The sequence below is a fragment of the Rhinolophus hipposideros genome, assembly GCF_964194185.1.
Source record: "Rhinolophus hipposideros genome assembly, chromosome: 6".
NCBI classification, from domain to species: domain Eukaryota; kingdom Metazoa; phylum Chordata; class Mammalia; order Chiroptera; family Rhinolophidae; genus Rhinolophus; species Rhinolophus hipposideros.
The window spans coordinates 45,968,588-45,988,657 of NC_138052.1; the positions used below are offsets into that span (position 1 = coordinate 45,968,588).

General features: G+C 38.1%; 1 protein-coding gene across 2 annotated transcripts in view; it reads left to right on the top strand.

The window, feature by feature from the left end:
• Positions 1-19,569, top strand: part of CERS6 (ceramide synthase 6) — a 280,962-nt gene extending 261,393 nt beyond the window's left edge. The window contains exons 9-11 of one of the 2 annotated variants that reach the window (XM_081052699.1): positions 10,064-10,220; positions 10,788-10,811; positions 13,622-15,918. In XM_081052699.1, coding sequence (XP_080908825.1) covers positions 10,064-10,220; positions 10,788-10,811; positions 13,622-13,774 — 334 coding nt within the window. In that variant the 3' untranslated portion in view covers positions 13,775-15,918. Of the gene's footprint in view, positions 1-10,063; positions 10,221-10,787; positions 10,812-13,621 lie in introns of both variants that reach the window. The other variant, XM_081052700.1, reaches the window with a different exon arrangement.
• The last annotated feature ends 501 nt before the right edge of the window (positions 19,570-20,070 follow it).

Here is a 20,070-nt window from a genome sequence, read left to right on the forward strand (position 1 = left end):
AGAGAAACGAACATGAATCACTTCAGAACAATGTATCTGTATATTATATGGAATATCTTATACATGGAGAAAATAAACAGAAAAAGTAAAATTTTAGGTGAATCTGAAAATCTAAGAATTCATAAAGCTGTTTAAGTTAGACTTCAAAGAGCTTTTAGTAATCATCTTGTCTTAAGCCTTTATTTTGTAGATGAGGAAATTAGCAAAAAAAGAAATGACTCTTAGCATCAGAGTACCTGCAAAGGCAGGAACTGTGCCTAGAATACAGGTGTTTTGACTTTTAGTTCACACATAATACTCAATGCTGTCTCTTCTGAGCGAGCTCTCTTTCCACCAACACTCCAAAACATGTCCATTCTACAGAAATTGTTCCAATAGTTAACATTATTTCAATTATTTTTGAACCAGAATGCTGTGATTATATGTTTTCATTGTTCAGTTGCCTTGTTATAGTCAATACATGCAGTTTCATATTTGTTATTTTTCTTTCATACTTTTAAAACCTACAAAAGTGAAGTTTTCTACATCTCTTTATTCACTCTCCTAGGGTACCCCACTTTTTTGATGTATTTGTTTCCCTTGATTTTCAGCACCTTACAACTCAGTTTTATCAGCTCTGACTTACTCTAGGGAGGCCATTCTTTGTTACAGACATGCTTACTGTATCTCTCTTGCCAGCCGGAAGCTAATAAAGATAATGCGGTGCAGTGTTCCCCAAGACTGCAGGCCTGCGCTACATTTGTTCTTTGAAGCAACACTTCCAAAATTGTCAGGGACATTTCCCTCAGATTGAATCCTGGAAATATTTAAATAAAACACAAAGAGATGAAAAAAGTACTGGCAACACTTCTCAGAGATAAGGCCGGTAAAATCTAATGCAGTGTGGCTCATTATTACATGTCCAGAAATGCCACACATCACATCATATCTCCACACACAGAGCTAATTCGAGGAGAGATTTAATACAACCCAGGAAGAAGAGACTATCCCTTTCTTTCTTTTCTCCACCTACCCCTACTTTTACCTTCCCTCTCCACCTTCAGCAAACTGGAAGGAGTGATGGGGGACAGAGTTAGAGCAGGGGGCATCATGCAAATTAGAGTTTTCTAGAGGGGTGGGAAGCTGCAGTCACACACTGGGGACACTGTGGGGACAGAAGCAGGAGTGCAGTTTCCAGGCTCTCGCCCTTATGTGGAAAGGTGCTGGCTCAGGTAGTAAATGGCCATCAACTGTGATTGGATAGCCATCAGCTGTGGCTAGTTGGCCGTCGGCTGTAACCAGTGAGCCATTGGCCACTAATATAACTGCCGTGGCTACACTAGCAGCAAATGGAGGCTAGCAAGAAGATGGTGGCTGAGCTAGCAAACCCGAATTGCAGTTAGCACAGTGTATTGCAGTTAGCAGCTAGCACGTGGGGTTGGTTGGTTGGCAGAGAAGCGGACGGCAGGTTGCAGATCGTGTGTGTCCTGCTTCCTGTGTCTCATCCAACCCGGCCGCCAGCGAGAATATAGTGGTATCTCCCCTATCTATGGCTCCGTGGGTATTTCTTTTTGGCCTCACCATATCCTACGTTCTTATGTAGGGAGCAGGACTAGAGACCCCGCCTGATGCCCTGCATGACAGATACCATAGGAAAATATGTAACCCAGAGAGTGAGAAGTAATTATGGGCAGAGTGTCAGAGCCAAGAAGACGTGAGATATGAGAGTAAGGAAGTCAGTCAGGAAGGAGGTGGAAAGAGACTCTGTTTACCAGGAAAAACAGATGCTTTTTAGCTTACCTTTTGAACCTGTCACCCAGGTGGTGCATGCTTGGAGAGTGGGCTTGTGTTTCTTAAAGAGCCAAGGGATATACATTCACTAGTGAAGATATATATTTTTTCTTTGAAAATGTATAATTAATATTTGTTCAGGTTTTTTGTCGTTGTTGTTGTTTTAATTTCAGATTAACATATTATTTGATTCATTACTCTGGGAAATTTCTGTTGCCTCCTTGGTATGGCAGAGAAATCTCACAACCAGGCTTCTAAGCACACGAAAGTAGGGCTTCCCTGAAGTATGGACACCTCTGGGACACACACAGTTTCTAAGACGGCACTGACTCTCTTCAAGCTCCTAAACAAAATGGGTGGAGTCTGACTCTGAGGAATGAAATCCTGAGATTCTCCCTGAGCCAGGACTGTACTGGAATCTTCTCAAGGGATTTTAGAAAGTAGAAGGATAGCATTCTCCCCCGGTTGCCAGCCTGTACCTGATGGCTTCTGAACCTCCCTTTTAGCTTTTATTTGCTACAAATTTTATTCAGAGTACATATCCTCTGTTTTTTTTTCTGTGTGTATATATATATATGTATATATACATACATATATATATATGTATATATATATATATATATATATATATATATATATATAGAGAGAGAGAGAGAGAGAGAGAGAGAGAGAGAGAGAGAGAGAAGTGTAAAGAGAGGGAGAGAAGAAGACCAGGAGATAATGTATTTAGATTAAAACCAAAACCCACAATATCGTGACCTAGGATAATTGAGTACTATTTTGACATATTGATCTCCTGACCAAAATGTTGGCATTTTATCTGCCCTGCCAACTTTACAGGTTAATAATGAAATTCAATCTAATAAACATGAAAATTCTTTGACCATCATTCAAATAGGAGGACGTATTACTCAAGCTCTCTTAAAACAAATCTTTCAATGGACTAGATAGTGACTCATGTTACTAATGCTTTCTTACCGTTCATTTCTAGAGATACTTATTTTCAATCTCCACATAGCAATCCCAGCATGTAGGCATGAAAATGGCTGCCGTGTGCCTCGTCATCTTCTCTAGGCAATGTGCAGACCATATCACTCCCATGGGCTACTATCAAGGGAAGAACCGGGGACCCACCACATTGCAGGTTCTTCTGACCCCAAAGCCTTTCCCACACAGAAGTTACTATTTAAATAGCTAATGAGAAAATATACATGGCACCAGAAACTGCCTGTATGGGAAGCCAGAATGGAAGATACTCCCCAAAAGCGAGTAGCTAGACCAGCCTCTCTATGTTCCATTGTAAATAGCCACACTATAGATGATACCTTCCTACCGGGCCACTAGGCCTCCCCTCTCTGCTTTTTTTGTCAGAGCCCAGTGAGGTCCCTCAGGGACAAGTTCAGTGAATGCCACAAATGACCAAGCTTTTCTATTTTAAGCTGAGTTCATTGATGAGACTCAGAAACTTCAAAGGTGAAACAAAGAATCTCACAACCAGAGTTCCAAATTGGTATGTGTTTGTCTTAGCTTTCTCTCATTGCTATGAAAATTGCTTTTAAAATCCCCAAGGAAAGGTAAAAGGGAGAGAAAGGCAAGGAAGCCAAGGGCAAGCTGTGAGCATTGTGTTCCACTTGGGCCCAGCAGCGCTTAGCCCATCACCGACCTTGCTTGGAATGGGCCCTACGAAGGACATGAGCCCAAAGCCTCCCTTCAGGGAAGAGAGTGCGGGTGTGGAAGGCTGCAGGGCCCTGTCTTCCATCCTGATCCTCTAAGGGTCGGGGGATGGTTTTATGCTCTCTTAGAAAACTGCAAAAGTGAGTCCCTGTGCTCTCAATGTTGCTTAGATGGCCCAGCAGGCTTCGTCCTTATTGAACCTTTCCTTGAAGTAAAGAATATTTGGAGATATACAGTTGGCCTAACCTTTCCAAAGAAAGAAGCAAAGAGCAGAGCACAGGGCTGACCCTCCCATCTTCAGCTGAATTTAGAAAGAGATCTTTGGTTTCGTATCTTTATATGTATACATGACAAGGTGGTAGTAAAAGGCATTAGATGATGTTCGGTAATGGAGATCAATCTGTTAGGATGTAAGAGTTGAATGGGGTAGGCCAACGTGGGAAAAACAGTTAAATAAACCCAAATGGGTCATTTCAGCAAGAAGTGCCTCATATGGTTGCTAGAGGCCAGATTAGGAGCCCAAGAGATAAAAATCACAGAGAAAAAGAAGCAGGAAATGACCGGCTGAGGGGAGCACAAAAGCTAACGCAGCAGATGCATTAGTGTACTTCCTCTGTCGTAATGAGGTAGTGGGTTGTCGGCTCTGTGCATGGGCCAAGGGTGAAAAACTAAAAAAGGTCTGGGTGAGCTGGGTGAAGAGTGAACTGAGGAAGAGTAGGGCCTGAGGGCCCAGACAGGTGGGTTCCAATCCCAGCTCACGGCCCCTTGCTAGATCTGACTTTGGGAAAGTTATTTACACTCCCTGTGCTTCAGTTTCTTCATCTGAAAAACAGACATAATGGTGCCTACTTCAAAAAGGAAAATAGAATTTTCCCACTGGGTTTATTTCATGAGGCTTAAATGAGTTTGCGCATATAAAGCCTGGGCCCAGTTCCTGTCACTTCGTTAATGCTCGTAAATATTAGCTAGAAAAAGTGTTCCCCTGTATGGGGATCTCACAGGGATGTCGAAGGGACTAAGTGAAACAATGTATATAACGCGTTTGGCACAGTGTTCAACGCATAGTAATTACTCAGTAAAGAGCAGTTGCAGAGAACCAGGTAAAAGTCTGTTTTAGGGACATGTAGGCAGCAAAGAGCTGGGCAGAGGCTTGAAAACAAGCATGTTGGAATCAGTATACACCCTGAAGGACATGGCCTTGGCTAGAGGGACTCGGGTTGCAGATCAGGAACATAGAAAGGCAGACCAGTCAGTGGAGGGGTTGGGAATTCAGGCAGGCAGACAGCAAATGGGGCACCAAGGGGACAACGACTGATTTGGAGAAAACACCTGCCCCATCCAGGAAGTCACCAAGTACAAGCTTCCTGGGATATCTAAGTCTGGCCAGGCTCTGACCTAAAAGTAAAAATAAATGAACTGACCCCATGTCGCACTCAGATGGGAACAGAGTAGAACTGAGGTGCCCATTGCTAAATGAAAGACAGATAGCTCATTCATGTTCAAGTTTATCTTGCTGTTAGGGATAGAGAAATTACTTCTGTGAATGCTATGGACTTCGTGAATCTATTATTCAAGCAACCAAACCGCAAGTTACCAGAAACCATCCTCCTAAATGAGAACTTGCTGACACACACCGGTACCGTGAAGGAAGCTAGCTGCAGGTGGGGCTGTCATTGAAAGAACATTGCAAGTGCAATTTTCAGCCTTGCAACAGCCTGGACTACACAACCCTTGACCAAATTGCTGCTTAGTCCTCGAGCCTCTATTACCTTAGAAAAGCCAAAACAAAGAGGGTTGTTTATGACAGTGAATGAATTACCTGACTCTTCTTTATCAAATGTTAAGTGCCTATGGTTTTCTTTCACAATAAATTTTAAATGCTTTTCTATCAGCATTTACTATTAAATGAACAAAAACATGCCAGTAGATTATTGATATCCTGAGGTAGAACCTACTTTTCATTTGTTTTGTGTCAAATGAAAACATATGCCAGAGAAACACACATCCTGAAATACATTGAGACCTGTCTGGGAAAGCAAAATCAAAGCCATCCAAAAACTGAAGTAAAGAACACCCTCATTTTGACTGAAAAGCAAATTTTCCTTTTTAATGTACCCTCACTGGCAGGATGTGTATTCCTCAAAGTTAGACCCTGATCCTGACTTTACTAGAGAAGCAATCTTGGCTCTCTTTGGATCTCTGATACGAGTCTAATAACTGGTTTTCACATAGGTCATTCCAGAAACACACAATCCAAGGCTTAAAGGAAGCTCTTTGGTGAGGGTGAAGGGGAGAAAGGGCTCAGGCAAAGTTTGTGCTTACTATGGGCCATGGTCTCGTCATCAGCATCCACTGAACATGAGAATGGTCACCTAACTTTACATTATTAAATTGGATAATAAATTCAAACTTTGAGTTGACAGGTCATGATTAGAATGAAGAAATTAAGCATTGGTTGCAACTTTTTGGATTAAGATGCCTTTGAAGATCCTTTTGCACTGTTCTGTATGACAGGAGACATCCTGAATTCTGAGGCTTAAGGGGAAAGCAGATGTCGCATTGATGCTTAGAATGTGAATGAGTGTGGCCTTAAATATTGTAGTAAAATGAGACAACTCTATGCGTTTTTTTGCTTAAAAAAAAGGTTGCAAACTTTTCTGCATAAATGTATGCCTCCCCCCACACCCCGCATAGCCTATATAATAATTCTGTGATGATCAAATTTACCATAAAAGGTAAGCATGAAGAAAAATAACCACAAAGCATAGTCAAATTCTTATGATTCATTAAACATCCATTAAAATAACTCGTCAAGGCTAAGCATTGGGGTGGGAACAAGGGCATCTGCGAATCACCAGTGAATTGCACAGAGCTCAGCTCTGTCCTGCAGGAATCCATTTCTATCAGAATCACACGGGAAGAAACACAGACCGGATGGAGCCTCCTCATTCCATTGTTTGATAGGATTCTTAGAAAGGAGAGTGTAACCTGACAATCAAGTGATTGCAGTGCCAGCACTTGCTCACACTTTGGCAGAAGACTCTGGCAGAATAGACCTATTTGAGCAAGCTTTGTATGTGCATGATATGCCACCTAGTGGTTAAGCGAGTCCAACATTAATGTAAAGGAAAATGGTCCTTTCTGGTGTCATATTACCTCCAGCCTCTTCACCACTTGATTTGAGCCGCGGTAGGATGTTTTATGCTGTAGGCTAACTGCAATTTTTTGAGGGGATTGGGGGCGATCTATTTTTTGAGAAGCCACATGTTGAACACAAAGTATTGGAGTGTGGGGAGAACATTGATAGAGTAATTGTGAAGCCAGAGGTTACAAATTGACAGTGTTTGGCCCACAGAGTACTTTTCCATTTTATTTTACTGAGGCATAATTCACATATACAGTGTGGGACTCAGATCTTCAGTGTACAGCTTGAGACGTTTTTACATTTGTAAATGTTTACATTTGTATAGTCCATATAATCACCACCTGGATCGAGCTATAGGGTGTTTTCAGCATCCCAGTAGCCTCCCTCACGCAGTCCTCCCTCAGAATAACCACTATTCAGAACTCTGTTCCCGGAGATTCGCAATGGCATCGTTAAAGTACGTGCTGCTCACCCTAACCTCCGAGAATAAAATCTTTTAATGTTTTAATAGTTTGCCTAAACAGGGACAGTTTTCTCATCTGAAACAGTCTGTGGCTTAAATTAGAAAAGGCCCTGTTTCCTGGGTTTATTTAAGAGTCCAGATGACATAATGATCTCTCTTTCCCCAGTCTAAATCCCCAGTATATTGTTTTTCTCACCAATTTTCTCACTAAGAGATATATCCATTCAGTGCACTGATTTTTTTTCCCCAAGTGTCTCTGCAGGTAACCAAGTCAATTTTCAAAGAAATCCCATTACTTTTGAGCAGAGTGCCACTGATTATCATGGCAAAACCTATGAATTCTGATGCAGCATTGCAGAAATTAATATGGACGCCATGTCACCAGCAACTGCGTGACACCCTATTCAAATTAAGTCAAACAAATTGTAATGGTGAGAAAGGTTCTCAACCTATAATCCAGCAATGGCTGATTTGTAATGAATAGCATAATGCAGTCACTGTTGCTATTTCTATGGGACCTCTTCCTGTTCAAATTAAACTAAATTCTCTCCGATGTCAAAATGAATAGTATGTCAAGAAGCAGAAGTAGTTCTGAAATAAAATTATTGTTATTATTCCAGAGCTTCCTTGTGCATACCTGTTTATTTAATTACTGAACAAACAAACACACAATCAACCAATATGTCTAGTGAGCATGTTACTTCTAGGTGTTTTGCAAGGTGCTGGAGAAAGAAAAGATAGAAAAGGTGTATGGGTCCTATCTCACTGCCACGTACTTGAATCTTGTTTAGACCAACATGTTGTCCCTGGTCTGCAAACTGGTGTTTAAAAAGATGGCTGCCTCTTGGGATAATAAACAAGAATATAGACACTATCCTAATTTATTCCTTTTTACAAATAACTTGTATTATTTTCCTAATTATTCAGCATAGATTTGAAACAGAAAAATGGAAAGAGGAAAATATGCACATCTCTAACCCACCAAAGAAAGTCTATAATGGCTTTGATTAATTCCTTTCAAGGAAGTATTATTCCCTTCTTTCTCTGTGTGTATGTGCATACGTTTATTTTATGGAGTTGAAATGATACGTATTTTTTTCCATCATATGAAACTATTGAAACATATTTAATACTTTGAATGACTTCATAATTTGTGGAATAAAAATGAAAACTATTTTTTTAACCATTCCTGTTACTGGAAAATTTGATTAAAATAGTTACAGAGATTTAATATTTATGTATTTGAAATGAAGTCTTTGACTTTCTACCATACTCAATGGCCAGAATTTTCAGAATAGTGTTAAACAATATTGGTGATGTGGCCATCTGTGGTTTGTTCCCTGATTATAAAGGCAAAAAAATCTGATGTTTGTTAAATATGATGACAACTGCTTATTTGCGATGCTTAAAAATCATAGTAAAGAAGTCCTTTGAGTCCTAATTAAAGAAAAAAATCAGCAATATAGAACTGAACGTTCCCAGTGTCTTGCAGTGCTATTGAAATAGTTAGGCTTGTACCAATTTGGCCTTTGGATATATAATACATTACATTAATAGATTTCCTAATATTGGTCTCCCTCCATCAGAAAGAATACTACCATAGCATAGTGTGATACGCTTTTAATGAATTGTGAAATTCACTTCCATACTATTGATTTGGGGCATTTAATGTCCATGTTTTTTGTGCATTGTTCTTGAGAGACAACTAGTGTGGCAGAGTTAGAGATAACAGTGTTCTTCTCATTCTGGTCTATAAATGTAGATTGCTGAAACTGGGGATGGGGAACCCGTTTATGTCTGTTATTCATTCTCCTTTTTTCTTTCTCTCCTCCCAACTGCAATAAGCAGTTTTATTTTCTTTTGTGAATTCATAAAGTACTTTTCTTTACATCTCGCAAAGCACTCATTATACTCTTATATGAAAATTATCTGTATATCTGCCTTCTGTTCTTGTACTGTTGGTTTGTGTCTTAATTTTTTCCAAGAGTTTTCAACCCCTCCCCCTTGCCCACTAAGTGTTGTCCTAACCTCTCCTGTAGGGTCCCAGCAAAGCACTCTATTGGCAGATGGTGGAAATACACTTAGATGAGTTTTGTCAACACCCTTAGATCTCCAAACCAGCCCTGCAGTAAACTAAGGAGGAAAGCTAGGAAGTAAGAGTGATTCCAAAATTCTGTGGTATCGTGCTTCTCTGTGGCAGCAATATGAGTCCAGAAGGCATGAGTCAACTACAAAAGGCTTAGGAGCAGACAGCAGGGCTGAGAGCCAAGCACTGAAACCAGCCCTCACGTACCTGCCCAGGTAGGTGCTCCGTTCTGGTCCTGATGGTGGATTATAGAAAGAACCATTTACTTCAAATACTTTTGCCCACCTCAGGTACATGCTCTTAAAACTAAGTATATTCATTATATTCTAATAATTTTTTTAATCCTTCCAACACTCATCTTAAGTTACCACCTCAAAATGATATTTTTCAATTGTCAATTCTTTCCCAGGGGACAGCTTTCAAAATTAAGGACCCTCTAGGGATTTCTCTACTAGACTCTAAACCAGTTGAGGACAGGAACTAAGTCTTAAGTATGTTCTAGCTCCCACTGTGCTAGGCATATAGTTTAAACTGAACGTGTTTCTGGAACTAATTAATCTTTTTTTTCTTCAAATGTAATGTTATTGAGTGGTATTCAATGCTTCTTTAAAAACCAAAAGCAACTTCAAAAGTCTTCTAGCAAGCAGAGATAGAATCACAACCAAAAACTTAATGGAAACGAATGGAAGAAATGATAACAAAACTAAAGGGGCGCATAAGTATACTATTCAAGCTGGAATCAATATGAATGTTTGTCGGCAGGGGAGTAGTTCAGGTGATGACTCTTCAAAATATCTGGTCAGCCTTGCAGAGAGTGAGTGAGTGGTTAGTTGATGTTGTTGACTTTTTGCTTCGGTGCAGTTACTAGAGTTCCTTTAAAAGCATGAAAAGATGTATTCAATGATGCCTTTCTCTTTTTCCTTAGGGTGTTAAATACCACATTATTTGAAAGCTGGGAGATCGTTGGACCTTACCCTTCTTGGTGGGTTTTTAACCTACTGCTGTTGCTAATACAAGGCTTGAACTGCTTCTGGTCTTACTTGATCGTAAAAATAGCTTGCAAAGCTATTTCGAAAGGCAAGGTAAGATAAAATTCATCCTTTCCAATATGTGCCAGAAATTTATGATTTTTGGTGGTTCCACTGAATCAACAAGAACATTATTTATTATTTCAAATGTCATCAAACTGATATGTTTTTTCAAAATGTAGCATGACCTCCTGGAATCAAAAACCAAATTTTAATTTCTTCTATTTCGTTCATTTTTTAAGTTGTAGCATTGCTTTGCTGATGACTATTCCCAGTTATCTGTATTTATAATTTTAGATTTAATGGTGATACATAATTTGTTGTGTTCTTTCTCTCCATCTCTCTGCCTCCTTTGGTCCTTCTCTGGTTATACTGAACAGAAATTTAACAACTTCTTCCCTTTTGTGAGAAAGCCTGCTTGATGCCAGTATGCCCATTTATGCTTTTTTTCAATAAAATTAAGTTGACTCTTTTGGGCTAAAAAACATACTCATGAGGCTGATATGAATAAAACTTCTTGAGTCCCAACCCCTCTGTGTAGAGCAGTGACTTTTCCAGAACATTCTCTGTGACATGTTCTTACTTTCGTTGTTTGTTCTCTTCCTTCTGCCACCCTGGAAGGCTGGGAAGTGGAACCCTTTACATGTAAGTCTCTCACAACTCTCTCTCCATCCATGTCCTAGATGCCACATTAGCCTGTTGGAGGAGCACTGAGAAGCTTTTTTCCTTGTGTATTGTTCTGTCTAATCTGTTGGCACTGATGGAGGCTCTGACTGAGGTGTGGTTCTCACCAGCTGCAAAGGAGTACTAGGAACAGCTCAGTTAACGCCCTTTCGTGTGAGCTTGCGCTGCTAAATTTTGCATGATCCAACAGAGAAGGAGAGGAATTTCTTCTCATTGGTGTTTAACACATTAGCTAAAAACAGAACTAAACCAATAGGAGAGAGAAGTAGGAGAACAAGAACTAAGTTAGGGAGAGGATCAACACAGTCCAGAATGGAGGCCTTATACCAACGTTGCCTGGTCTGCCCTGGGCCACAGCACAGTACTTGACCACCTTGTCCTTACTGAGGTAAACAGAGCTGAGCCTCCCACAGAGGGGCTTGGGACACCTACTCATGTACTGTGAAGCCAATTCTCAGTGTCAGCGCTATAAAAATCCAAAATATTTTGAGCAATTAATTGTTTAGAAGCACAAGTTTCTTGTTTTTCCTCTGTGACCTCTTACTCTTTGAAGTGAGCGTGTATTTTTATTTTAAAAATGCTTCTGTTTTCATTTGGATACATACACATTAAATCTACATTCACAATACTGTTAGTGGGATAACAATAACTGAAGACACGAGGATGCCATGGATTAAATTACTTATGTCCTTACACCATTGCTGTTTCCACCAGACATACTGTCTTCTCTCCAACTTATGCCTTCAACTTTATGAAGAGATGATCATTAATTTTATTCCAGATCTCAGGCTGCCGAATATTTTAACTGCCATGGCTGGTCACCTAGGACAGTAAGACTTATCTTGGCCACGGGTTATGGATTCTATTTTCCTGTGGGTTATTTTGAGACATTGTAAATTGTTCCTTTCTTTGAAAGTAACATAACTGTAGATTTTTTTTCCAAATGCAATTAAATATAATCTTACTAAGCATTCAAATGTAAATTAATCAGAGAGAGCTCTGAAATTGGAGTTTCTTTTTATTTTTTTGGAGTTTCTTTTTCTATTAGCAGCTTAGTTTATAACTAATGGACTTCGAAGGGTAGTACAGCTCTGCTATAACACCATCTTTGTGACACATGGTGCTTTTTTTGTTTGTTTTGTTTTTGTTTTTTAAGTTAAAGTATCCTGATAATCTAGTCATTTTGGTGTTTCAGTATCCAAATCTTCTTCAGATGGTCCTTGTGAGTTCAGCCTCATCTCAAGGGACACTGGAGTGAAGTCCATCTTTATGGTATTTATTCAGTCATCTCTGGTTAGAATGGAGCAGTAATTCTCAGCTCTTACTTTCTCCTGTTCCTGTCCACCTGACAGAGATGACATTTTCTCAGTAATGGTGGCTTATCCATTTGGGATGGCAGTGGATTCCCAGGGTTGTCAAGATGGAGAGTTGTGGTGGCACAGAGAGAATGTGATGTGAAAAATCCCCCACTTTATTCTGAGTGGGGATTATATATGCCAGTTAATATACCTCCCAAGAGACTTTGTCAACCTCCCCAACCTACCTCTAGTCACTCACAGTTGACTAGATTGGAAAAATTTCTATGACACCAAGTCCCTATTGCCACCCCCATTAGAAAGTACGTAAACAGTGCTCAGTTACTGAAAGGTCTTAAGGCCTGTTGGGTAAAAATGCTTACCATAATTTAGACTTAGAGTAAAATGTTCAAACTATTTTAATATTAAAAGCAGTAGAGTATTTCCTTAATTTCTCCCTAAATTACTTCCTTGCTAGACATTATGATTTTTTTTAAAAATTAAAGTTTATTGGGGTGACAATTGTTAATAAAATTACATAGGTGTCAGGTGTATAATACTGTAATATATCATCTATATCTCACATTGTGTGTTCACCACCCAGAGTCAGTTCTCCTTCCATCACCATATATTTGATCCCTTTTACCCTCATCTACCACCCCCTTTCCCCCTTACCCTCTGGTAACCAATATAGTTAAGTGATTTTTTTTCGTTCTTTATGGTAATGTATAGATTTATATCCTGGTGCCTTATGTTACTATCCTCGTTACTTAATGAGTCTAAGTGGAGGACTGAAGAACTCTGGAATGATGGGAGCCAATTCATGATGGTCTAATCATTAGATTTTCCTTGGGAAATATTTTAAACTAAACCTCACCTAGCAGGTTCCCAAAAAGCTGCCTCCTACTGCCATTAGTTATTATGTAGCATATAAAACAAAATTTCTACTTCTAACAGACATTAAAAACACACAAATTAAATCATGAAACAATGCATTGCAAAACCAAATACGAATGATGTTTTGATGGTCTGAGTTACTGAATATCTCCATTAGTGTAGTTAATTGAGAGCTGACTTTGATTCTTAAGGAGAATGTGATCATCAGAGTGTAAATCGATTTCATTTTTACCAAATTCCTATAATGCCATTCCAGTAGTACCGTATGCCACTTGGCCAGTAAAAAATTGGGATTCATGATCTAGTACATTCTCAATATAGAAAAGTACCTTAAAGAGGTCAGCAAATCTAGGCCCCTGTGGTACCTAAGTCCACTTATATTTCTTGATATTTGACTTTGTCACCCAAATTGTATTCTCCAGTAAAGTGGAACTTGTTACTTTGGCAAAGTTCCTATCCTCTTTGATTTTTTAATACTTGCATCTGTTTCCCTCATGTATGATTGCATGTGATTCTGAGCATGCCATACCTTAATGATTCCTTAGGAGCTGGCTACACTCACCTTCTTGTATTCCACAGGTGTCCAAGGATGATCGAAGTGATATTGAGTCCAGCTCAGATGAGGAGGACTCGGAACATCCGGGGAAGAACTCCCACACTGCAACCACCACCAATGGAACCAGTGGTACCAACGGGTACCTCCTGACGGGCCCTTGCTCCATGGATGATTAATTACTCAAAACTATAAGTCCCGAACAAAGTGAACTATTTGTTCCTGGAAGTATTTAATAAGTTGCAAATGCAGTTCCTTTCATAATATCTCAGCACCAGAAACAAAAATTAGGATTATCAAAGCATTTTTGAATAGTGCACTGCCATATCCGTCTGTGAATGAAGAATTATCATTCTCTATATGTAGGCATGCTGTATGTAATTGACACAAGGGAACAGTTTTGCATTTGTATTGTCTTAGAATATTATTTATTTTTTGTATTTGTTTGTAAATCTGTGGACAAAAGAGGATTTCCTCACTCCTTTTTCTCTCTGGGTTCATGACAGAGAGGGAGATGCCCTGTCTGCTTCTACCCCTTTCTACTGCTGTAACCCAGTCTGCTAGGAACATCAGCTTAATTTGTTTATTAGAGCAAGCAAAATCCCGTGTAAGATTCTTACACCGCTCCAAATAGGTTTGCTTTCTTTGTGTCAGTGCCCATTTTGAAGTTGCCTGTAATCTCAGTGACCTTTCTCCCAGTATACAGTTTAAACAGGATGAGGTTGGGATTTTGTCACTCTTTCTGGTCAATTAGTAGTTCCAATTATGGAGTGTAGTTATTGGAGGGCTTTTTAAATATGGCTTTGTATTCAATTTCTTTGGACTAGACTTCATTTCTTGTCCAGACAGCTAAGATTTCTTCAGTGAGTGTGGTAGCTAGTTGGAGATCAACCTGGTAGGTTACAGAGACCTTTTTATTCTCTATTGTGAGGTCAGTGCGCTGAAGGAAGACATTTGCTTAAAATCACAGTTACAAAGAAATCACTCTTAGGGTTGGGAATTTGTCCCATGATCTGAGAATAACATAAAAAGAGTGGCTGATTGCAACCAGGTTTTACCACTTTCCCTGTAATTAGTGCCATCTTCTGTCATCTAATGAAAAAGAAAAATAAAGAAGAAGCTACGTATACTTTGTGACAGAAAGAAGAGTTTCAAGAGTTGACAAAGGTCACTTCTAGTGCAAAGCACTTTATGGCACCAGCTTTCAAGACAGTGCCCTATCTAGTTTTTATTTTTTCTGAGCAAAATAAAGCCAATGGGAGAAAGACTATTTTACTTTTTGTCTTTTCTTCCAAAACATAACCCAGAATGACTTTCTTGTTACTCAAAAGTGAGTCCTTTTGTTTGCTTCTTTGAAGACATGTTCAGTTTACTGGAATTTTTACTCAAACAAGGCTATCGCCAGAAAAACAAAAATTTGACTGAATAGTGGCAATTGTGAGAAAGCTTACTGAAATTTAAGTTTCCATCATCATCTACATGGCAGTGTTATTTCTGTATAGTTTAGAAAACCATATACATAAACCAAAGATTTTATCTCCTTTCTTCCAACTTCTAGTAACAGAATAAAAAAGATATTACAAATATTTACAAATCAAAAAGATCATCATCTAAAACAAGAGATTAAAACCACAACGCAGTAATATAAATATGTGAATCAGGGCCTAATGAAGACAATAGCAAAATACTAAAGGGTAAGTGTCCTGCTCAGAGCCATTTCAATTCACTGCAATTTTTTGAAAACAAAGTTTTCTGCTCACAATTTGTAACCTGTAAGATGCTAGTTAAAAGAATGCTCCCAAACAAAAACCCTACACTGTAATATTAAATCTTTCCCACTCTAGTTACAAAATGGTATGTTTCTGGTATGGCCCATAGTAATCATTGAAGAGGCTTGGAAATATGTTTGCTTGTTTATTGAGAAAACAATACAACTAATTCTTCATGTAAAGCCTTATTATTTTATTTCACAAAACAAGGATATGTCTAGTGGTGTAATTTGTAGATGGTTCGCATTTGTAAGACCAATCATAAAACATCAAAAATACTTGTTAGTCATCTGAAATCTGCTAAGACGCAGATAAGTAAAAAGCAACAGCAAGCATGTTATAGCTAGAACATTTTGAGAAGGTGAATTTCTTTTCTTGTCAACTAAAACATGGGAGAAGACTGAATTGCACCTTGCTTCAGTGTCTGGAGCAATTCCTTTTGACAGGTAAAAACAACCAGAGAACCACAGTGTGTTCAAATTTGGATCACCTGACACTTGTTAGCACAGAAGAATAATTTCAAAAGACCAGCTCATAAAATAAAGGATTCAAAAAGTTGCATAAAATGAAGTAATTTGAGTCTGTCCTTAGCAAAGACAAACCTAAACAATCTTGTTTTTACCAAAAGACACTTAGAAGGAGGACTGGGAATACTTAGAGCCTCTCTGGCTGATGGCATTAATTTAACACAGTCCTCAATGAATCTACAGATTTTTATTTCCTTTTACATTTTAGTGGAAACAGGTTTTTTTGACTAATCAAAATGGTGTTTGTAGGCCTCTAAGGGTGAAGAATAATATATCTCTGTCTACTGCTCTCCCATGGTGTCCTGATAAGGCTGAAAGAAAAATATGTGAGATATCTTATCTTCTACCTGTGCCAGGTCATAGCTTTGGAAGTGTATTTTGTAAATTCAACTGTAGATTAGTGAGAGTATTGTTTCCCAATAATTAACTTAGCCTGTGTTGAGATCTCCTTTCTCCTGGTCACATTCAAACTTTCCCAGGGTACAAAGGGGTATGTAGGAAGGAATCTAGAAAAAAGTAATATTTTATTCTTTCATGTTATAGCTTTTCTAGATCTCTTAGTGGGGAAAAAGTAGAAAGTCAAGTAGAATTGGCCTTGGGTCAATAAATGTGTGACCTATGTATGTATAATGTATGTTTTTTCAAAAACATGATGAAACCAAAATATCACTAACTCATCCTTACCCATTTTCTTTTCATAAAAACCATCCACCATGTACAATAGAAACTTCCCACCTCTCTCTCAACTTCCTATTCATGCTGCCCACACAGCTGAGAGTGGTAGAGTTTGTTCAGCCTCTTAGCATTGAAGCTAAATACGGCTGAGTCCAGATCATAGAGTACCTAAGGCCAGCATATATGCCAAATACAGTTGTCATCTCTAAATTTAGTCATATGACCATTAAGAATAGGGAAGTAACTATAAGTATTTTGGATTATTAAACTATATGTTGGGAAAAAGTGCATATGATTGCTGCTTCACCCCAGAATTTTATTAACATCCAACTCCCACTGGGCTGCTACCGTGTTTCCCCGAAAATAAGACCTAGACAGACAATCAACTGTAATGCGTCTTTTGGAGCATACATTAATATAATACCCGATCTTATATTACATTATGTAAGACTAGGTCCTATATTATATTACATTAATATAAGACCCGGTCTTATAGTAAAATAAGTAAAATAATATAGTAAAATAAGACCGGGTCTTATATTAATGTTTGCTCAAAAAAACGCATTAGAGCTGATTGTCCGGCTAGGTCTTATTTTCGGGGAAACAGGGTAGGTAGACAGTGGTGTCCTGAGGTAGTATTATAATGAAAAGACACCTGACGCAGATGAATTAGGAAGAAAGGCAGGTTCTCCAAGAAAGCAAGCAGATGAGTGACAGAAATAACTCTTTAGTGAGATAAGATTACCCACGTTTAGACAAAATGGTGGGTAAACCTCAAAATGTTCAGTTCTGTTGCCAAACTTTCCTGAGCATATGATAGAGTTTGAATTTGGGCAAATTGAATGCTTTCACTTTAGGTAGAAAGAATCTGAATCTTCCACTTTGTGTATTTCAGCCTCATTGTTACTGGGGCTGAAGCAAAAATCAAATTTTACTCCAGCAAATATGAGAGCTCTTCACAAAGAACTTGATGGACACCCATGATTGTTCCCAATCTGTTCATGAATTTGCAATGATAGTTATTTTATCCCTTTCTTGGAAATGTTAATGCCAAAGTTGCCTGAATATTTGAGTGCTTTTTCTTAATTTAAAGTAAAAAAGTATACAGAATAATTCCAAAGGTGTTAAAAGATTCTATTTATCAGTATATGTGATGATGTTGTGATGTCCGATAGGCTTCAGTAAATCCTTTGGGAATAAAAGGTTATATGTTTACATTTCATGTGCTATTTGAGGTCTTAAGATTCTAATTAGCTTTTTTTTTTCTTTATCTTTGGCTGATTCCTGCCTTGTAGATAAGTAATAGTAGCCCTGAAATATTTCTAACATTCAAATAAGAAAAAAATCAGATGAAAATCAGCCTGATGAAAAAGTGATGACAAATCACTTTTGGTATCTCAGTAATTTACATGGAAAAAGAAAATGCAGTTAGCTCTTGTTATTTCATTTGCTGTCTAGCATGCTGTCCATGGAAGGATATTCTGAATAATCATAAACAATTATTGAAGTCATGCAAAATGCAGCAAGATATATTTTTTAATGAAGATATTGTTGTTCCCAGAGTCAATTTAAGTTTCTCTTGGTAAAATAATATTGTGCCATTCTCAAATTACCAAATAGTAATTAGCACTGGTTCACTGTGTTGGCAGTTTTGTTTTTCATAGGCCAGAAAAGAGCCCTGTGATTTGCCTTTGTGAGCAGAGTCTCTGCCCTTCCCCTAGAGGGTGCTCAGTGGAAGCTGAAGAGGCATGTCCATTTGTCCACTCTATGCTGTTGGAACTCCTCTAATAAGTTCTCAGAGGGAACATACCTGATGCTGGCTTTCAGGGAATAAATTGTATTAAAGAGTATAAAATATTGTAAGTAATTTATTAAGATTTACAGACACCCAAAGGAGAACCCCAGTGTTTTCCAGGTATTTCCAGCTTGAATTCAACCTGAAGCCTTTGAAAGGAATGCATACCAAATGGCCACATGCTAAGACCCCATCAGATCAAAGAAATAAGGTCTCTGCAGCCAGATGGTATATCATGTCATGTCTGCACAAGACCAGGCATTCTCAAGATTGAGAATCTTGAGAATTCTCAATATGTGAATTCTAGCCTAAAATATGTTTTGTTTGTCTCATTCACTCACATTCCTTTCAGCCTCCTGGAACTCTTGATAAAAGGAAGCCAGAATATTGTGACTTTCCTGCTATCAATTTCCCAATAGCCTTTGGATCAGTTGTGTACTCATACTTCCTTCTCTGCCTGATGCCATTTTTCTTAAAAAGTATTGTGTCCTTTTAAGCCTGTTATCCTTAACACAGATCCATGAAAGCTTGATTGCCTATTTTGGTGTATGCTGCATGGCCTAGAAACCAGGGAATAACAGCTGTTGGTATGATTTCCATGTTAAGTGAAAAAAGTAGATTTGATAGAGATAATTTTTTTTCTTTTGGATCTACAATAATTTTTTTTTAAACTGTCATTGTAAAACTGTCCTTAAAAAATTAGGGCTGTTTAAAGATTAGTTGCCAAAGAAAAATTAGGTTTGTAATAGGAACAGTTATGTGGTGATTCTGGAACTGTAACTTAGAGCTCCATTAATTTAAACATGGAAAACACCCTTCAAGTTTGGTTTCCAAAAGTTTCATAAAGCCTCTAAACTCATGACTTTCATCAACTCTTTGCCCACATAATCAGTTACCTCCATAGCCATTTGTTGTCATGGAAGGGGGAGGTGGTAGTTTTGGGATTTGATTTCTTTCAGTTTGCAGTGAGAAATAGGATAGGTTAACAAAACCGTTTTTTTTCTTGAGACAATTCAGTGCTTGAGCATCTCTGTCAGAAACGGAATGATGTACTGTTAGCTGATTAGAATTATTTTATGTATTGTTATTGTGTTTTGCTGATTTTTATATGAAAATATAATTATTCATCTTTGATCTCTGGAAGCAGTCATAATTATGAAGATCATTTTACTTTGGAAACACTTTCATAATAAAGATAAGTATTAAGAGTACAGTGTAAATGTCCGTTTCTGTAAGCGCTACCCAGCTTGTGTTGGTAATATGTCACACCTTCCTGGACAAGACTTATTTCTGGGCTTACATCATCTTACTAGTTTCAAAAAAGCCTCCTCAAACTCCAATAATCGTTATAATTACTGAGCAAGTATGTTTTGTTTATATGATATATATATAAATAGATAAACATTTCTTGTCTATATATATATATATACATATTAGCTATATCTATAATATATATTATAATATATGTGTGTATATATATACATGTATATTAATATATATAAAATGCCAAAAAATATATACACATTTTAAGAAATGAAAACTGTATTAAAATTGTAATAATATATACCAATAACAAAAGATGAATACAAGTCACGTTTGACTTCTGCAATTCACAAGAGGTGCTCAAAGTGGTTACCATCAGCTAAGCTACTCCATGGTGTTGCTACCTTGGCATCCATTTTGTTTGGCCAAGTGGCCTGCAGGGACCT